We start from the raw sequence: 24,204 nt of genomic DNA on the forward strand, positions 1-24,204 counted from the left end.
TCGACCTTCCGATTAAGAGGCCGACGTCTTACGTTATATGAAGTCTTATATCGCGCGCGTATCTCCAGACTCGGACTCAAGGCGCAGGGATCTATCTATGCCGTGTGAGATGTATTTGTTTACACAATACATCACGCATTCACATCGACCAGCAGATCGCAGCCATTTCGGCGCATATCCTACTTTTCACGGCCTATTATTCCAAGTCACACGGGTATTTTGGTGGACATTTTTTTTTTATCTATGCCTATACAATTTTGCCAGGAAACACCCTTTTGTGAATCGTGGGATCTTTAACGTGCACACCCCAATGTAGTGTACACGAAGGGACCTCGGTTTTTCGTCTCATCCGAAAAACTAGCACTTGAACCCACCACCTAGGTTAAGAAAGGGGGGAGAAAATTGCTAACGCCCTGGACCCAGGGTCGAACTCTCAACCTCTCGCTTCCGAGCGCAAGTGCGTCACCACTCGGCCACCCGGCCCAGTGCGTTACCACTCGGCCACCCAGTGCGTTACCACTCGGCCACCCAGTGCGTTACCACCCCGCCACAGCGCCCGTCAGTACATACACCAAAAATCAACATCCTGGGTGCTTAATTTATGTGCAGAGTGGGGATCTTTTGGTGAATTAATTTCTTAAAAGCTACAAACGGCGATGCGTTAAAAAAAAGAATATGACGATTTTATATCATGAAAGCTTTTTTTAAACAGACAACCCGGACATGATAATTATGTGTGTTTGTGTAGTCCGTGTTGAGGAGTGTTTGGTATGCACACAAAAGAGAGTGTGCAATGGTGAGTGTAGGCGATATCGTCACATGTATCCTTCTTCCTCAGTGCCTTGCGCGGCTTTCTATTTAAGTTATTCAGCCTGGGGGCTTAATTCACTGAAACTGATCTCACATAGCCTACGTATGTGGCCCTGGTTCGCTTTCCTCATCAGGCTTTCGCGCACATTTCGACAGACAAACCAGCAATAAAACTCACCCAGGTAGACAGACGCAGACACACTGACACATTGAGTCAGACATATTGTGCATAACTTTACATCACATATTCATCGGTGCTGTCTGATAACATCATGTTGTGAGAGGAAAACCAAAAGCTTTGTGTGTGTGTGTGCGTGTGTGTGTGTGTGTGTGTGTGTGTGTGTGAGTGTGTGTGTGAGTGTGTGTTTTACATTTTGTTATATATCTCTAAAATAATGTGAATATATGGACGAATGAAATATGCAAGCATCAATACCGTACTCACACACACACACACACACACACACACACACACACACACACACAAACTCACAAACACACACAGACACACACATACACACACACATGCACACACACACACACACACACACACACACACACACACACACACACACACACACACACACACAAGAATCCACGGAGAAAAAAACCCCGTAATGCTGCGATAGCCGTACTAAGAATGTTTCAGCTTTTTTCACGGTATCTCCCCAGGTATTCGTGACAACTGTCGATGACCGCCGCGTACAGTGGAGGCAACCCGCGCTCCAACCTCCAGGTATCGGTGTTTTTTCGACAGATAAACTGACTGACCTCAAGCTATCATGCTAGGTCATCAACAGTGACCCACGCTGTGGCCTGAAGCCAAAGGGCCAAATACAAATATATGTTGGCTTAGGGTAACCCGATCGACTCTATTTTTTCCCCTGACCCTAAAACTGTTGTTCTAATTCTCAAAACAAATCAACTTTTGGCACATTTTGCGAACCATACCGAGACTAAGGGAAGTAACTTCCTTTAAACTCGACTAAATCTTTACAAAAAACAAAAAAAACAAAAAAAACAAAAAAAGCTGACCTCCCGACACTATCTTTGTTGGTCACGTTACCCTAAACCAACATATATTTTTGTTTGGCCTTAGCTTTTGGCGCTGAATTAATTCAGTTTGTGTTTGCCAAACATCATGACTTGTGTCGCCTCGCCAAAGTTCAGTGACGAAGCAAAAGTGTTTAGAAGACGCCAAAAGTTTAAAAAAAAAAATTCAAAGCAGTGTTTCAATGAAAAGACTCGGAAAATGAAATATTCGTTCAATTTAAAACCTTGAATCATGCGTTGCCTTTTGGTGGGCAATACTTTGAAGGAACTGAGGGCCGGCATAAAAAGTCACTCTATATTTAGAGAGAGAGGGCCAATGGGGGAGGGGGGGAGAGAGAGGACCGGGGAGAGAAAGAGAGCGAGCGAGCGCACAAGAGAGAAAGACAGACAGACAGAGAGGAGAGAAAGAGAACTATATATAGTTTAAACAGAAACGGAGGAACTTAAACAAGTGATGCTCTTGCGCTCTCAAACCTACACGCGCATACAGAAAATAAGCCAGGCACGCGTAATTTCATTCTGTTGACTGCCAGAACTTGACCATTTAATTCCATTTATTTATTTCTTACACAAATATATGATCATCTTGCTCAGAAAAAAAACCAAGCAAAAACTAAGAATATCATATTCCTGCATGGATGCTTATAAACAAGCGATTCAAACAAATAGATGACAGACGATTCCTAGGAGTACTTACTTGGTTTTTCAGCCGGCCATTCGTCGAAAGACAAACGAACATCTTCGTATTTTTTGCCCGCAGCTTCCAGCACCAATCGGATGGGCTCACCCCTCGCCCGAAGGTCGAAATACACCACTTTGAGTTCGGACATGACTGTCTGCGTGTCTTACAACAGAAAAGGCCGGCGAAAAACACTGACAATCTGAACACCGATGTTGCACCAACTGAGGCCGGTAATGCAGGAATGCCGGCGGATTGTCCTTTTAATGTCAAGGCGCACGAGTGTAGCTATTATAAAATTGACCGAGCAACACAAACGACTGACGGAGTGACAAGCCGGTTGAAATGTGTCAAGGCTTATAAGTGGGTCATTTACTGAAACTACAGGCACGAGAAATGTATTGTTCATCTCGCTAAAAGCCACTATTAATGATTCTGTTTACTGTTTCACGTTCTCAGCTTCATTTTTCTGTCTGATTTGTGTGTTCGGGTGTTCAACCTTTACACGTTGTGTTCATTCGATGTTTCTATTATAAAAACCTTGCAAACAAACAAAACAAAAAATGATGCTTCAACACTTGAGCTTCAAGCCTCTGGCGATGACACTGCCAACATAACAGACGTCATCTTCTTCTCCTTCTTCTTTTTCTTCGATAGTCATAGAACATGTGACGTCAGAAGTAAAAGTATGTCCTTTGGGTGAAAATGGAATGAACATATTTGTTTTTCACCAGCGACCGCCTTCATCACTGTACAGTTTGCGGTTAGGCCACGTCGTTTTCAGTCTGCAAAATGAATACAGGCTTCATTCCAATTAGCTATTCCGATGTTTGGTAAGTCTCGGCCGGCCATGACACAGGTGAAAAGAATATGATTTTCGAGAACCATAATTATGTATTAGTCTCACTGAGTTAGATTTGGTTGGAGGGACTCAGTATGAACGAAAATAATCGTTGTCCTCGGAAACAACAAAGTAAAAGTGCGACAAAAAAACCACAACTAACAACAACAACAACAACAACAACAACAAGATACATGATGGGACATGATTTTTGTAAATTCTGTTTGTGTGGTTCGTGGGTTTGTTTTTGGTTCATCGGTGCCAGTGCATCACCCAGTAAAAGAGGAAATGGTGGCATTTTTGTCACCAAAAGTCTATCAACTACAAAATATGATGAGAAGGGATGAATCTTACATACAAATTCAGCTGCCTGTGTTTGTATGCAAAACCCGGATTCGAGGAAAGAGCGAGAACATACTAGGCTGGTCGCGGAGTATGCAGAGGGAAGACAAACAGTCCGTCCGGTTGACACAGGTCTGACACGTCCCTCTACACTGCTACCCAGCACTGACCCCCCCCCCCCCCTTTAAACCCACAGCCTCCCCGTTTCCATACTTACCCGCGATATTCAAGAGTGCGTGCATATTTAGTACGTCCATACCTAAAACATCTGTTGGTTTATTAACAAAGAAGTGACAAGTAACCGTAGTTTACTGAATGACTTGTACTAAAATTGCTGATTCATTCCCCGGACAAGCAACACGCATTATGTCGATGGACGAGGATGTTTGCGTGAAATGAACAAACGCCGTGTCACAATGCTGTGTCATTGGGGTGCGACTGATTGAATTCTCAATGGATCAACATAAATTTGAATATGAAAAAATGCACGCACAAAAAGACTGAAAAAGGATTGGTGTACGCGATGATAATCAATCAATCAACTTGATCAATCAATATGAGGCTTATATCGCGCGTATTCCGTGGGTACAGTTCTAAGCGCAGGGATTTCAAGTATTTATTTTTTTATTTTAATTTTTTATTTTATGCAATTTATATCGCGCACATGATATTCAAGGCGCAGGGATTTATTGATGCCGTGTGAGATGGAATTTTTTTACACAATACATCACGCATTCACATCGGCCAGCAGATCGCAGCCATTTCGGCGCATATCCTACTTTTCGCGGCCTATATGATAACATTGTATACAAGTCGTCATTGATAAACAACAACTAGGCGTATGCTCGAGCGCAGATCTTTATGATGAGGCCGTTTACTTTAAAAACGGAAATTCCTGGAAACCATGATCAGTCATTCAAGTTAGCTTTTACATGTGTTCACTGACATTGGCTGTCCGCAACATGAGTCTAGTCTTTAGAAATTACTCTTGTGTTGACATCCTAACAACACCCTAGCCTGTTTTAGACTTGACGTGCCATTTCAGTTGCACCTGTTATTGTTCTTTACGCATACGCTTGCGTGAGTATTTTACAAAATGAGAAATTAGCACCAAGCTCTGAAGTTGTGAATGCAATGCACTATGGAAATACCAAAATGTGCAAGCTTTGTGTGTGTGTGTGTGTGTGTGTGTGTGTGTGTGTGTGTGTGTGTGTGTGTATGTGTGTGTGTGTATGTGTGTGTGCACGTGTTTGTGTGTGTCACTGTGAGTGTGTGTTATAGTATTTTATGTATCTGTGAATTAATCAAAATGCGTTTCAAACACGTTGTCTGTGAGTTTGTCCGCGTGTTTACTGATTTCGTTGTGTGTGTGTGTGTACGTGTGTGTGTGTGTGTGTGTGTGTGTGTGTGTGTGTGTGTGTGTGTTGTGTGTGTGTGTGTGTGTCTGTGTGTGTGTGTGTGTGTGTGTGAGGGCCGGTGTGTGAGTGTGTACGTGTGTGTATACGTCACTGTGTGTGAGTGTGTGTTGGTATACTGTTTGTCATAGTTATGAACATCCGATTGAATTAATGATCGTACGTGTCGAACAATTAAGTTGTCTGTTTGTCCGCGTGTTTGCTGATTTTGTTGCGTAAGTGTGTGTGTAAGATTGTAAAACATGACTTTTGTTCTCGCGGACAGACATGCAGGCGCTAGGCAGATTTATAGTTCGAGCTCAGCGCCATATTAAAATCTGTGAAAACTCACTCACAGACAGGATCCCCCTTGGTCTGACGTATCTTTTGACTTTTAGTAATATTCACTTTAACACAGATTACATTGTATCGATGGTATTCATTTGCAAGCGAAAAGCGGCGCCACACTGACTCCCTCTTATCCACTCCCCCCCCCCCCCCACCTCACCCTCTTACCCGTACTGTGTGGACCTAGTCATTCTATCCGTCCGCTGTATTCAAAATCTTCCTGCTCGAAGTTTGCCACACTGAATGCGCTTTTCAAAAAGCCTGAATAAACACCGATATAATAAAAATAAACGGGTGTGCAACTATATATAGGTATCAATGGTTGTGCTCACTGACATGTCATGTGTTTTTTTCTACACAAGTCATGCAGGCGCATGTTACAAATCAAAAGCCAATACATTATTTGTGAAGACCGGGCGTTACAAGGGACACGATCGTGTGTTGTCACTATTAACGGTAAGTTTTAGAATGGAATAGTTAGCAAAGTCCGGGAGTTGGATGAGTAACCTTTTTCGTTTAACCCAGGGTTTCTGTAGATATGCATTACTAGATGAATACCCGCTTCGCCGGGTACGGCTGCGCCGGGAAGAAGTCGAGCCGAATACCCGGCTGCGCCGGGGACCCGGCTATGCTGGGTGTACGCCAACTTTGCCGGCGCACAGCACGGCGGAAGGGAGATAAACGCGGCTGAAAACACTGGAGAAGATAAGGAAGAGTTACTGGGAATGGATCCAGAGAAAACCCAAAATCGGTTCAGCGCTGCGCGCTGGGAGCACGTGTTGAAATATATCATCGATGAGGTTGTGTCCGGGGTGTAGCTAAATACGGTCTCCAAATTTGAAAAAGATCCACCGAGAACTTTGGCCGTGCATCGCGGACACACACACACACACACACACACACACACACACACACACACACACACACACACACACACACACACACACACACACAGACACAAGTCGTATATATATATATATATATATAGATAACAGCGCGTTCGTTACGTATGAGTGTCCATTCTTACCTGGACTGTGACAAACATTAGCACAGAACTCTTCATTTCACATACACAACAGAGTTAAATAAAATACGCTATAAGTGGCCTAATTATATCAACACTCTAGATGGCTAAACAAAATCCTTTCTGGCACAGCTGTCATTTAATGTCATTAGCTCAGGGTGCATGATAACACATGTAACATGCTGAAACGGATACACAGAGTCCTTTAATGTCATTAACTAATGGTTTGTGATAACACAGGTGAACGTTGAAACAGATACACAGAGATTTTAATGTCTTTAACCCATGGTGTGTGATCTCTTCTTCTTCTTCTTCGTTCATAGGCTGAAACTCCTACGTTTACACGTGTTTTTGCACGAATAGATTTTTACATGTATGGCCGTTTTTACCCCGCCATTCATGCAGCCATACGCCGATTTCGGGGGAAGTATGCTGCGTATTTTCATGTTTCCATAACCCACCGAACTCTGACATGGATTACAGGATCTTTTCCCTGCGCACTTGGTCTTGTGTTTGCTTGTACACACGAAGGGGGATAACGCACAAACAGGTCTCCACATACGTTGACCTAGGAGATCGGAAAAATCTCCACCCTTTACCCACCAGGCGGCCGCGGCCGGGATTTGAACTCACGACCTTCCGATTAGGAGGCTGATGTCTTATCCACTACGGCACTGCGCCCGTCGATGGTGACACGTTGAAAAGGATTCACATAGGGTTTTTTTATGTCATCAACTCATGTTGTGAGATAACACAGGTGACATGGTGAAGCGGGTACACAGCGTCATTTATTGTCATTAACTCATGGTGTGTGACATTACAGGTGACATGTTGAAGCGGGTACACACAGAGACCGTGGGATGTGGGGTACACGCAGAGACCGTGGGATGTGGCCTTGTCCTGGGGATCGCAGTGATAATTCTGCAGGTCATCATTAATGCTTCCCCACGCTGGTACACCTACACCTGTACTGATGCGCTCAACAGTTCTACAACTCATCATCCTGACATCCGTGAGTATTTTGTTTTATTGTTTTTTTGTGTGTGTTTTTTGTGATGCTTTTCCTTCTTATTACTTGTACTGCTGCGCCCAACATTTCTAGAACTGATCGACATTCTTGAGTATGTTTTTTAAAACGTTTTCATTGCTTTAATATATCATTGCTTGGAAATTTGGGACGCTTCCTCCCAGTGGAAAACTAGCAGCAACATGAGTCGCGCAACCCAGGTGTGACCATCTCAAGGTGGAATCAGCCATCTGCACCTATTATAGGAGAATACCCGAGTTCTGTCTCGTGCCACATCGGTAACACGGGCTTGGGATATGGATACCGATTTTGAGTGCGCTTAAAGTTGGCCTGGAATCACATTGAAGTTCAGTGGGTGCACTACCAACTTCTTATCCCATGCATTGCTGCTATATAAAAATTCGAAAGGTCCCTGTGACACTAATGACGTTGAGTCAAACTATACTTCGTACTCGAAACACATCTGTTGGTCTACTCAGGGTTCATAACTCATTAGCAAGATCTAGATGTGGCACTTTTCAGCACGTGTAGGGGAACGTGTACCGGTAATGTCATCAAATCTATTTTTTACGTCACGCGTTAGCCAAGATCTGCAGTCTTGGTGGGAGCAAAACAACGTATGATTTGGAACATCGGAAAAAACAAAGTGAGTCACGGGTGACGCAATATCTACACGTACGCGTACAGGTCTTTGCTACAAGTTCGATCATCTAGAACACTGTATTATTGATGTCTGTCTTCTTAGGGTTCTCCACTTACTACGGAATCTGGGAAATCTGCAGTGATGATGAGTGTTGGACGTACGACAGCTACCCACAACGCCACAATGACACGCGCATGCTTCAACACGGTATGGGTATCTTTATGTTTGGTTTTGTAGGTCAGAGAAAGAGAGAGACAGAGAAAGAGAGAGTTACAGATGGACAGACAGACAGACTTAGAATTACAAGAATCGGACCGGAGACAGAAACAGACAAACAGAGCGCGAGAGGGAGATACAGACGAACCGAGAGAAAGAGACAGAAACAGACAAACAGAAAGAGGGATAGAGACACTGAGAGACAGAAAGAGTCAGGCGGGGAGACAGAGAAAGAGACTGAGACAGACAGACAGACAGACAGACAGACAGAGCGTGCATGCATCTGTGGGTGTGTGGGTGGGGTTCTGTGCGCGTGCGTGCTCGTGCACATGATTATGTGTGAATGCGTATGGATGCAGAACCTTTTTGATTCAAAACAGCAAAAATGGCTTCAATGTTTCATCGGTACACCTTTTATTCGTTCATTCGTCCCTTCTGTCTCTTTCCCTTTCATTCTGTGCATTTTAGCACCCAACCGGTACAGCCCAAACATTTGCATTTCCCCCTCCCCTCCGCCGTCTTTATTCTTATCCTCTTGTTGTCTAAGTGGGAACAGAAATATTCAAGATAGTAAACAATATTATGAAACCCTGTGTTGACAAATGAAACCTGCCACAGACGGGAAATAACCGCATCCGATCTTCGGATTTTTCTTACAAGATTTGCTTCCCTTGAAATAGTATCGTGCAAATGATTTCAAACTGAAGAATGAGTTCCTTCTTCCTCTAAGTATTTGTATGTAACTTACAGTCTTCACGTAGTCTGATGGGTCTTTGGGTTTGATTGCATTTAGCTAGAAGTGATTTAAAAAATTAAGGATATTCGTATCAGAAGACACTGTTAACTTTGTTTCTTTTTGTTTTTTTGTAAGATTTCTTTTGATTGAACCTGTTTCCTCAAAAGCTCCTGTTTCCTAAAATGTTTTTACTCAGCCTGTTAGCTTGACGGTTGTCTGGCTCGTTTTTGTTTTTATTTGTAGTTTGTTTGTTTGTTTGTTTGTTTGTTTGTTTCTTTGTTGTTGGTGGTTTTTTGACTCACATGCGAAGCAAAAGTGAGTCTATGTACTCACCCGAGTCGTCCGTCCGTCCGTCCGTCCGTCCGTCCGTCCGTCCGTCCGTCCGTCCGTCCGTCCGTCCGGCCGGCCGTCCGGCCGGCCGTCCGGAAAACTTTAACGTTGGATATTTCTTGGACACTATTCAGTCTATCAGTACCAAATTTGGCAAGATGGTGTATGATGACAAGGCCCCAAAAAACATACATAGCATCTTGACCTTGCTTCAAGGTCAAGGTCGCAGGGGCCATACATGTTGTCTAAAAAACAGCTATTTTTCACATTTTTCCCATTTTCTCTGAAGTTTTTGAGATTGAATACCTCACCTATATATGATATATAGGGCAAAGTAAGCCCCATCTTTTGATACCAGTTTGGTTTACCTTGCTTTAAGGTCAAGGTCACAGGAGCTCTTCAAAGTTGGATTGTATACATATTTTGAAGTGACCTTGACCCTGAACTATGGAAGATAACTGTTTCAAACTTTAAAATTATGTGGGGCACATGTTATGCTTTCATCATGAGACACATTTGGTCACATATGATCAAGGTCAAGGTCACTTTGACCCTTATGAAATGTGACCAAAATAAGGTAGTGAACCACTAAAAGTGACCATATCTCATGGTAGAAAGAGCCAATAAGCACCATTGTACTTCCTATGTCTTGAATTAACAGCTTTGTGTTGCATGACCTTGGATGACCTTGACCTTGGGTCAAGGTCACATGTATTTTGGTAGGAAAAATGTGTAAAGCAGTTCTTAGTGTATGATGTCATTGCTAGGTTTAGGTCAAGCATGTGAGTCGTATGGGCTTTGCCCTTCTTGTTTTGTAATGTATTCATCATGTTTGCAAATCTGTTGTGTTCCTGTGATTCAGCCTCTTTGCAAAAATGGTGGGTTTTTTTTCCTGTCTTTTTTTCCAGCTTGTTTTGATTCAGTCTGTACTTTTGGTTCAGCATGTTTGACTACTTTGGTGGTTTATTTTTCTTGAATCAGCCTGTTTGCTCACATGTTAATTTCGTTTGATTCAGGCTGGTTGTCAGGGACACGGTTCTTCGCCGTGGTCAGTACGGTGGACATCAGCCTGCTCGTGGTGTTCGCCTTCGTGGCTTGCTTCAACTCCTCCTGCCCAGCGGTCACCAAGATCTGCATTGGCCTCGCCCTGGCTTTCTGTGAGATCATCTTGGGTGTCTGTGCTTATCTGCTACAAATGTTGCTTGTCTCCGTTTTGGGGAGGAGGTGGTGGGTGGGAGGGGGAGGAGGGGGATCAGAGGGGACACGTGTGGCGGTGACCAATACATTTTTGTTTTTGAGTCACTTGAGAAAAAGTGACTCTATGTAATCGGTCAGTGTTAGTCTGTCCGGCCGGCCGGCCGGCCGTCCGGCCGTCCGTAGACACCACCTTAACGTTGGACTTTTCTCGGAAACTATCAAAGCGATCGGGCTCATATTTTGTTTAGTCGTGACCTCCAATGACCTCTACACTTTAACGATGGTTTCGTTGACCTTTGACCTTTTTCAAGGTCACAGGTCAGCGTCAAAGGAAAAATTAGACATTTTATATCTTTTCTCGGAAACTATCAAAGCGATTGGGCTCATATTTTGTTTAGTCGTGACCTCCAATGACCTCTACACTTTAACGATGGTTTCGTTGACCTTTGACCTTTTTCAAGGTCACAGGTCAGCGTCAAAGGAAAAATTAGACATTTTATATCTTTGACAAAGTTCATCGGATGTGATTGAAACTTTGTAGGATTATTCTTTACATCAAAGTATTTACATCTGTAGCCTTTTACGAACGTTATCAGAAAAACAAGGGAGATAACTAGCCTTTTCTGTTCGGCAACACACAACTTAACGTTGGGCTTTTCTCGGAAACTATAAAAGTGACCGGGCTCAAATTTTATGTGAACGTGACTCATTGTGTTGTGAATAGCAATTTCTTCCTGTCCATCTGATGCCTCATATAATATTCAGAACTGCGAAAGTGACTCGATCGAGCGTTTGCTCTTCTTGTTTACAGTGTGTTTGCCTTTCCTAGAGAGAGACAGAGACAGAGAGAGAGAGAGAGAGAATTCAGAACTCAGAAAGTTTATTGTTTAGGCCAACTGACCCGTTACAACCGGTACATATATCAAACATGACAGCCTCTCTCTCTCTCTCTCTCTCTCTCTCTCTCTCTCTCTCTCTCTCTCTCTCTCTCTCTCTCTCACTCACACACACACGTACAGACACACACTCTGACTTTCACTCCTCTCACAAACACACACTCACACACACACACACACACACACACACACACACACGCACACACACGCACAATACATACATGTATGGGTATGTACAGGGGATGGCTGGTGCCTCATCAAATACATCCTCAACTACAACATACATCAAAGGACATAGTTGTATAAAAACCAGCAGCTACACTACGCAGAGAGAGAGAGAGAGAGAGAGAGAGAGAGAGAGAGAGAGAGAGAGAGAGAGAGAGAGAGAGAGAGAGAGAGACATAGAGACAGAGAGAGAGAGAGAGAGGGAGAGAGAGGGACAGAGAAAGAGAGACATAGAGACAGAGAGAGAGACAGAGAGAGAGACAGAGAAAGGGACAGAGAGAGACAGAGAGAGAGACAGAGAGAGAGAGATGGAGAGAGAGAGATGGAGAGAGAGACAGAATACAGATTCGGAGAGATCATATGGAGAGAAGTGCGGAGGAAAACAGGTGTCCGTGTGATCATGAGGTAGAAAGTGCTTGTGTTGTCTGTGTCCCCCATTTTTCTGCAGTCGAAGATAAAATTACATATTGCTATTTCATATGTTACGTGGATTTCCATTGGTCAATTGGGCAAAACTGAGCTCAGTGCAAAAGTGATTTCGACGACATTTCCGTCGATATCAGTTTAGATATCGACGACCTTACCCAATATTGACGGACTGTGTGATGATATCTTCTGCTATGGTCTGTTGAGACAGTGATATCAAAATCGAGACAGGAGGTCGAGATTTTGATATCACTGTCGAAACAGACCAATAGCAGAAGATATCATCACACAGTCAGTCAATGTTAGATATATTGCTAATTCTCTGGACATTTTGTATTTACCGTAAAGAAATTACAAAAGTATTTGTCTCAGTTTTGGCTGTTCCATATCCCTCCCTCTGATTATTATTTCTTTTTGTTCACTCTTTTCTTGTACTTTTCAGTATTTCAAAATGTCTTTCCTTTCAAAAAGTCTTTAGTCACTTGCTCAACTAAATTCTGGGATAATTACATTTTCATATATATTTGTTTGTTTTTAAATTTAGGTATTTTTGTTTTTGAAGTGGGGAAGCAATAAAGAGGTCGTCGATATCAAAACTGATATCGACGGAAATGTCGTCGATATCACTTTTGCACTGAGCTCAGTTTTGCCCAATTGACCAATGGAAATCCACGTAACATATGAAATAGCAATATTAGGTAATGTCTGCAGTGCGCGTGTGTATGTGTGTGTGTGTATGTGTGTGTGTGTGTATGTGTGTGTAGGGGTGGGGGGATGGGAGGGGGGCGGTTTACATACGCTGCGCGGTTTATGTAGACAATGCGCTGATACCGGGCCATTGCATCATTTTGTAATGAGGGCTTTCTTTGTCTTCTCTGTTTCAGCTCTGTTTCAGTTTATCCTCATCGCGTGTGGCAACCCATCAAAGGTCGAACAAGAAATGACAGGATGTCACATACACGTGGACTACTGCTTTATATGTGCCTTTATTGCCATGTTACTCTCATTCGTGATAGCCATGTGTGTTATGTTTAGTTCTAATCCACGCCGGGGTTACACGAGAAAAGTACCCGACGAAAGTGTAAATTCGGAGTAAAAATTGTTGTCGCGAAATAATTCTGCGAGTACACCTGTCAAAGCACTCCCCCAGGAACGAAAACTTAACTCCCACCGAGCTAAATATGTTACTCCCTTCGGGCCGAAGTAGGTCGACTTTGGCCTGAGTAGGCCGATATGCAGACCGAATTGAGTATTAATTACCACCTGCTGGGTAAAAATGACACCCGTCATGGGTGATTTGACGGCTAATGTACCTTCGAGGACGCAACGCCCGCGCGCTTTTTCTTCATCGATATAAATATTGCAGCCGGCCATTTTCCTCCACCAGGTTTTAGTGTGTGGTCACTGCCTGCTCAATTTGGAATGGTCAGCATAAGCCATTACGGGGCAGGGGCAACAACCCGGGGTCAACGGTTGTGGGCGTTAATTGCGATGCCATAACTGTCGGCTGGAACCACAGGGGCCAGTTTCATAAGCCAGAAACACAGTCGACCAATATAAGATGTTTGTTGGTTTGTTGACAGACCAGCTTTTTTGTTGGTCCAAGGGGACCATATCGTCTTTTGTTTAATCTTTATCGACCAAGGTCGACGGCCGCGGTTGATAAATATGAGACAAAAGGAGATATGCTCCCCGAGGACCAACAACAAAATGCTGGTCTGACGACAAGCCACCAAACATCGTTTTTTCATCATTTTGGTTGTGCAACAAAATGCACAATAACCCACAGGGAGAGGAATTTTTAGAATCCAACTCCGGGCCACAAAGCATCGTCACAGTAGCTCGAGATAACACGTCAACCTTGTATGTGACGTCAAACGTAGCTTGTTGACGCTTTTCTTCCAGTCTGAAAATGTACAGAGCTGCGATCATACGTGTGAGTTCAGTAAGTGTTGAGCCTATTTCTTTTCTTTTTAAGTGTTTATGACTTTTAGTTGACAATCCACGTTTCACCTGAAAGCTCAAACCCATTCACCACCTCGATTTATTGCATGGGGAACATGACATTTATTTCCCAGGTGTTTGTGAATGAAAACTCGTGAAAATGATGACAACTGCAGTTGTCCGATAGAACCACAGTAATCCTACGTTAGCGGGTTTCACGAACAAAATTTCAGTCGGCCGACTGCGGGTCGTCCCACCGGAAGTTGGCCAAACACGGTGATGCTCTCCCCCCAACACTGTGTTCGGCTTACTGCGGTATCAATCAATGAGTCTTATATCGCGCATATTCCGTGGGTACAGTTCTATGCGCTCTGCAGTGATGCCGTGTGAGATGAAATTTTATACGGCCAGTAGATTGCAGCCATTTCGGCGCATATTTACCTTTCACGGCCTATTATTCCAAGTCACACGGGTATAGGTAGAAAATTATTAACTGTGCCTAAGCAATTTTGCCAGGAAAGACCCTTTTGTCAATCGTGGGATCTTTAACGTGCACACCCAATGTAGTGTACACGGGGGGAGGTTCGGACACCGAAGAGAGTCTGCACACAAAGTTGACTCTGTGAAATAAATTTCCGCCGAACCTGGGATCGAACTCACGCTGACAGCGGCCAACTGAATACAAATCCAGCGCGCTACCAACTGAGCTATATCCCCGCCCCATAAACCGAAAATAAATGTAATTATCCGCACAGTCAATGGCAGAATGCTCACACTTTTTTGGATTGTGAGCCAAACCTTGTGATTGTTCTTCGAAATGTATCTATCATGACGCAGTAATCCAGGAGACAAGTCAGGGTTATGTCTTGAAGACGTCACATTATGGCGTAAGAGGGTTAGACGTCACGCGAAGGAATTACTGAAAGTCTCGGTCATTGTTATTTTGAGCGGGCCGAGACTTGTTTTTTCTTTGAAATCGGCCATTTCCACGTGCAAATGAGCAAACGGAAGTGGTAATGTTGCTAAATTTAGCCCTCGACTTGGCCATTCGGATTACTGTACAGTCGGTCGACTGCGGTTGTCCGCGGGTGACGGTGATTCGCTCATGAAACGCGCTTTTCGGTGACCCGGCGATCAACCACAGTCAATCGACTGGGCAGTCGATCGACTGTCAGTCGGTTCACTGCTATCTTATGAAACTGGCCCCAGGTGTCATATAGGTTGAGAATGGAGCTCTACGAAACCTGTTGGAATAGTTATTACTGGAGACCTCCAGAGGCCTTTCTACTGTTTTCACCCAAAAGAATGTATCATTAAAGTTGACCTTTTTGTCTCGCTAAGCAACATTATAGATAATGACCGGAAAAAAATGACATTGACATTTTCTTGAAACTTTACACGCCTATACCCCCTGATGGTTTCCACACTTGACTCAAGTGTGGTTAACAATTGTCAACTTTCAAGGTCACAGCGGGGTCGAAGTACTAGTAAAAATAATGGGGAAAAATAAGATTATAAAAGAAATTTGTAGCTAGATTTTTCAAAGATTACACACTTATTACATTTAAAATAATCTGTACGACTCACAATTTCCACAGCAACAACGAAATTCAAAAAACTGAAATTTGTAAATTTTGGTACAACTAAAATGAATGATACCAGCATCGTTGCAATTACTAAATGTATACATCGTTAACCCCCCCCCCCCCCTCCCGTTTTTTTAAGATCCCCCAACTCAAGACCTCTTCCATTTTAAAACCTTGTTTCTAGAGAGTTTCTGTTCATTACCTCTGCAAATGTAGGGGAAAGTCGCTAAACATGGAACAGTTAAGGAGAAACACCCGTACCAGACAAAAAAAATGGATATTGCAAAGCGTTCTTTATATTGTCACATACTAGACTCTATCAGTAAATAAACGAACGACATAAAATAAAATAAAAGTCACGCAACTCATCAGACTGATCATAATAAAAATGTCTGCATTTGTTCCAGGTTAGACGCATGGGTGTGTAAAGTGGAACACTGTGTTGTCAAACTCGGAACACATACAAACACACCCTGACTCTCTTTCTAGCTCTGTCTGTGTCTCACACACACACATATACACCCACACACTCTCATTCACACACAAACAAGCACACATTGCCACACACACAAGATAAATACATACGTCATAACATTTTGATTAAGCCATTTTATGTAAATGTCTTTTTTTTAAACATCATATTTTGATTTTTACCAAGGAAATAACAAATCGGATAACAATTTAAGCCTTAAATGTAAAACAAAAAGATAAATAAGGGCTAGGTCTAAAAAGGACTAAAAAACAAAACCTTAAAAAAAATGGAAAAAATAGGCAAAGAACCGATTTCGCAGACAATGTCCTTTGTCTTCTACTGTCAGCGCAGTCATCGTGTGATTACTGTGTGCACTTCTGGCACTATAACATATCCTCAGGGGAGTTGGTGCCACACATGAAGCAGTACCACGAAATGTCGCAGCTTCATTTGTACCCCTCTTCTGTTGACAAATAGATGTAAAAGGGCTACCTGCCCAATTGACTAAATGTAAAAATCATTACGCATAAAGTCTCAAAGCAAATAACTAAAAACAGATTTAAGAACTGATTTTGCAGACACACAAAAATGTCTAAGTACAGATTTCGAAGTCCTTTTGTCCGCTGCTGTCAGCGCAGTCCTCGTGTGTGCACTGTGTGCACCTCTGGCACTGTATCATGTTCTCAGGAGAGTTGGTGCCACACATGAAGCAGTACCAAGTGCTTTCCCCCGGGATAGAACGCATCGTCGAGAAAGTTCTCCTTTTTCCCTCTGATCAGAAGATATTACCCTCTTGTTTCTCTGAGCAGAAGATTTTGTAGCTTCATTATTTCCTCTTTTCTGTTGACCTGCACGCCTTTTTGCAAGTGAAATCTCCAGCTTTTGCTTGTAAGGAGAAGATTGGTTTTTGTTTGGTGATGATCTCTTCGACGAGCTTGTGATTGTGCGTTGCAGGACATCAGCAGCAGGTAAGCATACATTTGCTGCTGACACCAATGATGACCAGAATCTCCATGTACAGTGTACAAAACAACGATGGGGGGTGACGTTGGCAAATTTATTTCAGCTTCAAGAATGCTATTGATTAGTTCTTGTTCTATCTCTGGTGTTAATGTAGAAGGTCTTCCTGTGAACTTTACTTCTTCTTTTGCAAATTTGTTTGTTTCCTTCTAAATGACTTTTAAGAGTTGTGACAGTAACACCATGCTCTTGATGCGCAACGCAAACCCATATCTCCGTTTTTCACTGCCGACAAAGCGTAGCCCATTTCTTCTGGTAACCACCGCCGTTCGGGTCTCATAATACTGTCAAACAAATCAATCAATCATTCAATAAAACTTATAGAAAGGAAAAACACAACAAAAGCGAAAAGAGAATTGAATACGTGAATAAAACAGCAGTGTTCTGTTTATTGTTTGATGAGGGTAAGTTGGAACAGAATGCGGCAAAGCTGGAACACTGTTCCGTGTTTGCCTCTCTCATGTGTTCCATCATTGTCGCATGGCACCTGCATGGATTTGGCGTTTTTCTGTTGGATACACGTGACGTTTCAAATCTTTTTTTCCGTTCAAGTTATTGCAAATCTATGAAGGTTTATGTTATATGAAGTCTTATATCGCGCGCGTATCTCCAGACTCGGACTCAAGGCGCAGGGATCTATTAATGCCGTGTGAGATGGAATTTTTTACACAATACATCACGCATTCACATCGACCAGCAGATCGCAGCCATATCGGCGCATATCCTACTTTTCACGGCCTATTATTCCAAGTCACACGGGTATTTTGGTGGACTTTTTTTATCACAGAAATCAACATTTTACGTGAACGAATATAGATAAAGAGTAATAGTACGAGTTGTAGACGGTAGAAATAAGAAGAAGGAAGAAAAGTTTAAAAAAACGTACCATTGTTTTTGTTTTGCCGCGGTAGTCATTTATTTTTGCTGGAATAATATCAAGGAATGTCACTAGACATTTCTGCAAAACAATTGTTCATGAATTGTTCCCCGTTGATCGCATATTATTGAGGTGTTCCAAGTTGGCCGACTGTTCCGGGATTGGCGACTTTCCCTTACACACTTATTACATTTAAAATAATCTGTACGACTCACAATTTCCACAGCAACAACGAAATTCAAAAAACTGAAATTTGTAAATTTTGGTACAACAAAAATGAATGATACCAGCATCGTTGCAATTACTTATACATCGTTAAATCCCCCCCTCCCCTCCCCCCCCCCCCCCCTATTTCAAAACCTTGTTTCTAGAGATTTTCTGTTCATTACCTCTGCAAATGTACCTCCGGCCCATTTTAAGACGCCTTAATTCCGTTCTTTTTTTTTCTCTCGGATTTTTTGGGAGGTCTGAAAAGGACTGTTCCACTGTATATCGCATTGTCCATTCAGTGGACCGACTGTCAATTATGTCCAGGATGTAGGTTTCGTAACTCTAAAGAAAAGAACACTTAGTTCCTAGTTCGTTCTAAGGGCAAATGGGTCGTTTCTTCTAATTAGTTGCCAGAGAAGAAAGAACTGAAACGTACGCCGAGGAAAGAAACCAAAATCGATTTCTGTGGATACATTACGTGGTATACGCTCGCACAGTGAAACGGTCGTTAATCTAAAGAAGAGGGGGCGTAGCAGGAACGTAGAATGGGGGTGTGGGTAAGGGGAAGGGATGGTGGGGAGGGAGGGGGTGGGGGAAGGAATGTGTATGTTAATCTGTCTGGAACGTTGTAACACCTAGTTAATCAGGACAGAACGGCGGGGTCTTGAAAGAAATCGTTCGCTAATTGGTATTTAGCACCACAAGAACACCCCTTAAGCGCTGATTAACATTTCCGTGGCACGGTTGTGTTGAGAATCCTTTGATTTGTCGCGTTAAAAAGAACATAATGGACAAATATCAATGGCTGTTATGTACTACATGGCGAAATAAATAATTTTTCTTATCTTATTTTAGTACAACTGGTAATAGTGAAAGGGTGTGCTTGTTTGTCTCCGTCTCTGCCGTTCAACCTGTCTGTCTGTCTGTCTGTCTGTTTGTCTTTCTGCCTGTCTGTCTGTTTCTCTGTCTGTCTGTCTGTCTGTATGTCTGTCTGTCTGTCTGTCTGTCTTTCTGTCTGTCTGTCTGTCTGTCTGTCTGCCTGTATGTCTGTCTGTCTGTCGTTCCCACACTTTCTCTCTCTCTCTCTCTCTCTCTCTCTCTCTCTCTCTCTCTTTCTCTCTCTCTCTTTCTCTTTCTCTCTCTCTCATTCTCTCTCTCTCTCTCATTCTCTCTCTCTCTCTCTCTCTCTCTCTCTCTCTCTCTCTTTTTCTGTTCTCGCCACCTTCTCTCTCTGTGTATCTCTCTATCCCTCCACCCTTTTCCAGTACATCTCTTAATTAGAACGTCTTGAACAGACATTAAAGGCGTAATTGAATTCAATACTGCCCCAGATGGAGGCTGATCACTTTCTCTTGACTTAATCTTTTTTTAGCCACAGCAGCATCAGAAGACCCGTCTGAACTAGATTTGTCTGACCGGAAATAGTAATTGTAGGTAACTGGGTTAGCCTTGAAGATGAGATTTGGGTATCCCGTGTTGCTATCAAAGGGTAGCCTGGAAGTGTTGCGTGTCTCTTTGACCGAAATGTTGTTGATCTTGTTTAACCTCCGTTCCAAACACGCCCCTCGATCTTCTCTTTCTCTTCTTTTTTTTTCTTCTTCTCAAAATAACCACATTAAGACATGTTTTGGTACAAAAGGTCAGCTCATAGTATTGTTTCGGTTAGAAAATGGAACAGACATACATACAATAAAAAGTCAGCACTCCAATATTGATCGTTTTAAAATGATGTTTTACGTCAGTCTGTCAATCCTCACACCCTCCTATCCTATACAGATCTTTCCACTTTTAATAGACGTGTATGAGCCTAGAGCGAAATAAAACTTTAAACCTAGAAACCATTGAATCGCGTATATCATACAACAGCTGCAATCGCCAGAAAACATTTTCACACACACACAAAACTTTTAAAAGGAAACAAAAAGCCCTCAGGGTAAATGGCATCAACAAACAAGTCCCCCCCCCCCCCCCCCCAATTAATTTGCAGTAATACTGTCTGACAACGAGGAATTTGCTACCTGCAAAATGACACCAAACAGATATTATCCATGACACCATTTTGATTTACTGTAGAATTTGACCATACAGTTACCGACCTTCCTGTGTACAAAATGGGCGGTTCTGGTGAGGTTATGCCCCTTCTTTCTTTCGGCTGGTAACAGTCGGAACCTCGCGGCAAGATCACACGAGAAAGGAAAAAAAACCGTGCATTGGTCCCAAATAGCATGTCGCTTTGGTAACAGTTCGTGTGTAAGTCGTGCATTTTATGCAGTAAAAAGACAATGGTAACAGGCAGAACCTCGCAGCAAGAAGTCACAGGAGTTGTCTCGCGTTATCACCCCAGAAGCGCTCATTAATTTGCAATAATACTGTCTGAAAACGAGGAATTTGCTACCTGCAAAATGACACCAAACAGATATTATCCATGACGCCATTTTGATTTACTGTGGAATTTGACCATACAGTTACAGACCTTCCTGTGTACACAATTCGATTAACCAGCTCAGATTTGACAAGGTTTTTAAACTAGATAAGACCATCCCAGCTTCCACTTGCACACATACCAAACATCAACAGTCTGGGTGCTCTCTGTGGAGAGTGTTTTAGTGAATTACTTTCTTGATGGACACGAGTGGCCTTGTTCTTAAATTCATTTATGAAAAAATCTCACTTTTCGCAGGATTTAAGCAGTCAGGATGGAGTTTTAGTATATGTCTAAAGTGGAGGCCCTATCTGAGATGGTGAGCCAACGTGTTTCACCAGGGGGACTGTGCCTTTTAGAAGTGGAAGCAAGATTCGCAGTACTGTATTTATTAGACGTACCTGTCATTATTTCCCCGGAAATACTCCGTAAACATGTTAATTAATTTAACGAATAATACGGAGAGAACTGCCTACTCTTCTGCGTCTGACTACCAAATGAGTTTATCGTCATATTTTATTCAGCACTGAAACCCGAAATGTGTAGGTCATTGTGTGTGTGTGTGTGTGTGTGTGTGTGTGTGTGTGTGTGTGTGTGTGTGTGTGTGTTTGTGTGTGTGTGTGTGACTGTGTGTGTGTGTGTGTGTGTGTGTGTGTGTGTGTGCGTGCGTGCGTGCGTGCGTGTGCGTGTGTGTGTGTGTGTGTGTGTGTGAATATTCCTTTACTTTATTATCCGAGAAACTGAAAGCGGCGCCTAGTACATCATTTCAAAGTCTGGCACCTGCTCAAAAAGCGGAAGAAGCGAAGAAAGATAAGATTCCAACCTTGCTGCACTGTGTAACAACAGTAATTAAAGATCTGAACTCCTGTAAGTAACTTCATTTCTTGACCACTTTGGTGCGAAATGCGATACGCAACAGGTCAAGGTTGTAGCTTTGCATCCCTTGAATGCCTTGTTAAGTGGGGTCAGTCTGACCGAGGGTCATTCACAATACTGGCCTTCAGGGCATAGAAGACAACATCAAAAGCAAAAGAAAAAGCTTGGCAAAATTAAGTAAATATAGAAAGCAACCAAGGAAACAGATCAGAAAAATCACCGACCATATAATCTACCAACCAACCAATTCACCAATTAGATAACTCAAAAACGTGAATAAGACGAGCTCGAAATGAAAAAAAAAGTCTCCTGCAAGATAGCAATCGTGTACACAACCCCGAAAGAACTGATCAAAGAATCTATAAATCGACCAAACACCCTTTCAACCAATCAACTGAAAAAAATCGCCGATTAGCGGACTCAAGATAGACCTACATTTTCCGAAGGTTATATAGAAAAAGCACTGTGTGTGTGTGTGTGTGTGTGTGTGTGTGTGTGTGTGTGTGTGCGTGTGCGTGTGTGTGCGTGTGTGTGTGTGTGCGTGTGTGTGTGTGTGTGTATTCAGCCCTTGGGCAAACTAGGGAACAACAAATTTAAGACATAAACGTAATTTCAATACTGAGTCTTTATCACCTCAAAAGAGAATGAATCTATGCATTTGAAAACTTTAAACACACACGTCACATTTAACAACATAATGAAATTGTTCGCAGTGGAAGGATATTTTCCACTAATGATAGCTACACGTCCAAGGCACAGATCATTAAAATAGAAAGAAATCAACTACAACAACAAATACAACTACAACAACAACAAAACGCTACAAGAAATGAAACAAAAGACACTTTAGAGATTCCTTGACGAGCTTTTTATTTGAAAATTGTGAAAGACTGCTCACTTTTTAGAAAAATGTGTTGGTCACGATGTCGTGAGTGAAGCTGGCATGGCTGTAGGAACTGAGAATAACGATAACAAGCTGAAATACAGAGAGAGAGAGACACAGACAGACAGACAGACAGACAGACAGACTGAGACTGAGACAGAGACAAATCACAGACAGACAGACAGACAGACAGCCAGCGACTGAGACTAAGACAGAGAGACAAATCAGAGACAGACAGACACAGACAGACAGACAGACAATGACTGAGACTGAGACTGAGAAAGAGAGACAGATCAGAGACAGACAGACACAGACAGACAGACAGACAGACACAGACAGACACAGACAGATAGAGACAGAGAGAGAGACAGAGACGGAAACAGACAGACGGAGACATCTAGAGAAATTAGCAGCACATAACCAACAGTACATACCATACAGACCTACCTGATAACTGTTCCTTGCCTTGACTTATTTCGTAAACACAGGCCGTGAGGTAATTTTTGATTCTGTGCTCCTTGTGTTTTATTCAAACAAAGTCTTAATGCGCCCCCCCCACCCACCCCACCCCCCCCCCCCCCCCCCCACCCCCCGTCTGCTTCTTTCCATCTGTAAACTTGAAAACTTGAAGGAGTGTTTATTTTCGTTAACCGCTCAGCAACCAAATAATAACCATCTGAAGCTCCCATTTTTCATGATCCGCAGACTTCGACCAATATTTGTAATATATCCACTGAGACTCGGCATGCAATCTCTGCATAAACCAGCCTTGGCTTTTGTTCATAAATCGGTCTGAAACGTCACTTCACCAATGTGGGGCTTAATTTTTACGAAGACTTTAGTCTGTCCCCTTAAGATACGTTCTATCATATTTAATTTTAAAGTGACAGGTATCCAAAGATAAATCCTTTCACTGGCACAGCTGCAGAAATGCACCCCACCCTTGCACAAGACTAATTACGAACAATGCAGTCAACGCTTAAGGTACTGAGGTTTAGCCAGAGATTATTCTAAATTTATTTTAAATCCACATGTATCAGTATCTGGTCCACTGGCAATAGGTACAAAGGCTTTCATTTGAACCATTCGGACATGCAATGAAAGTGTTAACTTCACTTATAACAACGTGATATTAAACACTTTAAAAACAAACAAACAAACAAACACACGTATGTTTGCACGCACGCACGCACGCACGCACACACACACACACACACACACACACACACACACACACACACACATATATATATATATACTAGATGATTACCCGCTTCGCCGGGTACCGGCTTCGCCGGGAAGAAGTAGAGCCGAATACCAGGCTGCGCCTGGGACCCGGCACGAAGGAAAGGAAATAAACGCGCAAAACACTGGAGACCTTCTAAAAATAGTAACGTGCAGTGACCTTCTAAAAATAGTAACCCAGTAACGGGAATATGGATTGACGCCACACGGAGGAAGGGAGATAATCGCGGCTGAAAATCACTGGAGAAGATAAGGAAGAGTTACTAGTAGTGGATCCCGACAACAACAACCAACACTCCCAAAAAAATCGGTTCAGCGCGCACAGCGCTGCGCGCTGAGAGCACGTGTTGAAATATCTCATCGACCAAATTTTATCCGGGGTGTATCTGAATATGGACACCAAATTTGAAGCAGATCCATCGAGAACTTTGGCCGTGCATGGCGAATAAACACACACACACACACACACACACAGACAGACA

General features: G+C 42.8%; 2 protein-coding genes across 2 annotated transcripts in view; one reads left to right on the top strand and one right to left on the bottom strand.

Moving 5' to 3' along the window:
- Window positions 1-2,884, bottom strand: part of LOC138964565 (probable glutathione S-transferase 6) — an 11,471-nt gene extending 8,587 nt beyond the window's left edge. Inside the window, exon 1 of the mRNA XM_070336558.1 lies at window positions 2,561-2,884. Within this exon, the coding sequence (XP_070192659.1) occupies window positions 2,561-2,693 (133 nt within the window). The 5' untranslated portion in view covers window positions 2,694-2,884. The remainder of the gene's footprint in view (window positions 1-2,560) is intronic.
- A 2,937-nt stretch (window positions 2,885-5,821) lies between these two features.
- Window positions 5,822-19,207, top strand: LOC138964564 (uncharacterized). Its single transcript, XM_070336557.1, has 5 exons — window positions 5,822-5,923; window positions 7,315-7,503; window positions 8,264-8,368; window positions 10,460-10,600; window positions 13,072-19,207. The coding sequence occupies exons 1-5, from the start codon at window positions 5,842-5,844 to the stop codon at window positions 13,281-13,283; spliced, it is 729 nt and encodes a 242-aa protein (XP_070192658.1). The 5' UTR covers window positions 5,822-5,841; the 3' UTR covers window positions 13,284-19,207.
- The last annotated feature ends 4,997 nt before the right edge of the window (window positions 19,208-24,204 follow it).

Source organism: Littorina saxatilis, linkage group LG4, assembly GCF_037325665.1.
Source record: "Littorina saxatilis isolate snail1 linkage group LG4, US_GU_Lsax_2.0, whole genome shotgun sequence".
Lineage (NCBI taxonomy): Eukaryota > Metazoa > Mollusca > Gastropoda > Littorinimorpha > Littorinidae > Littorina > Littorina saxatilis.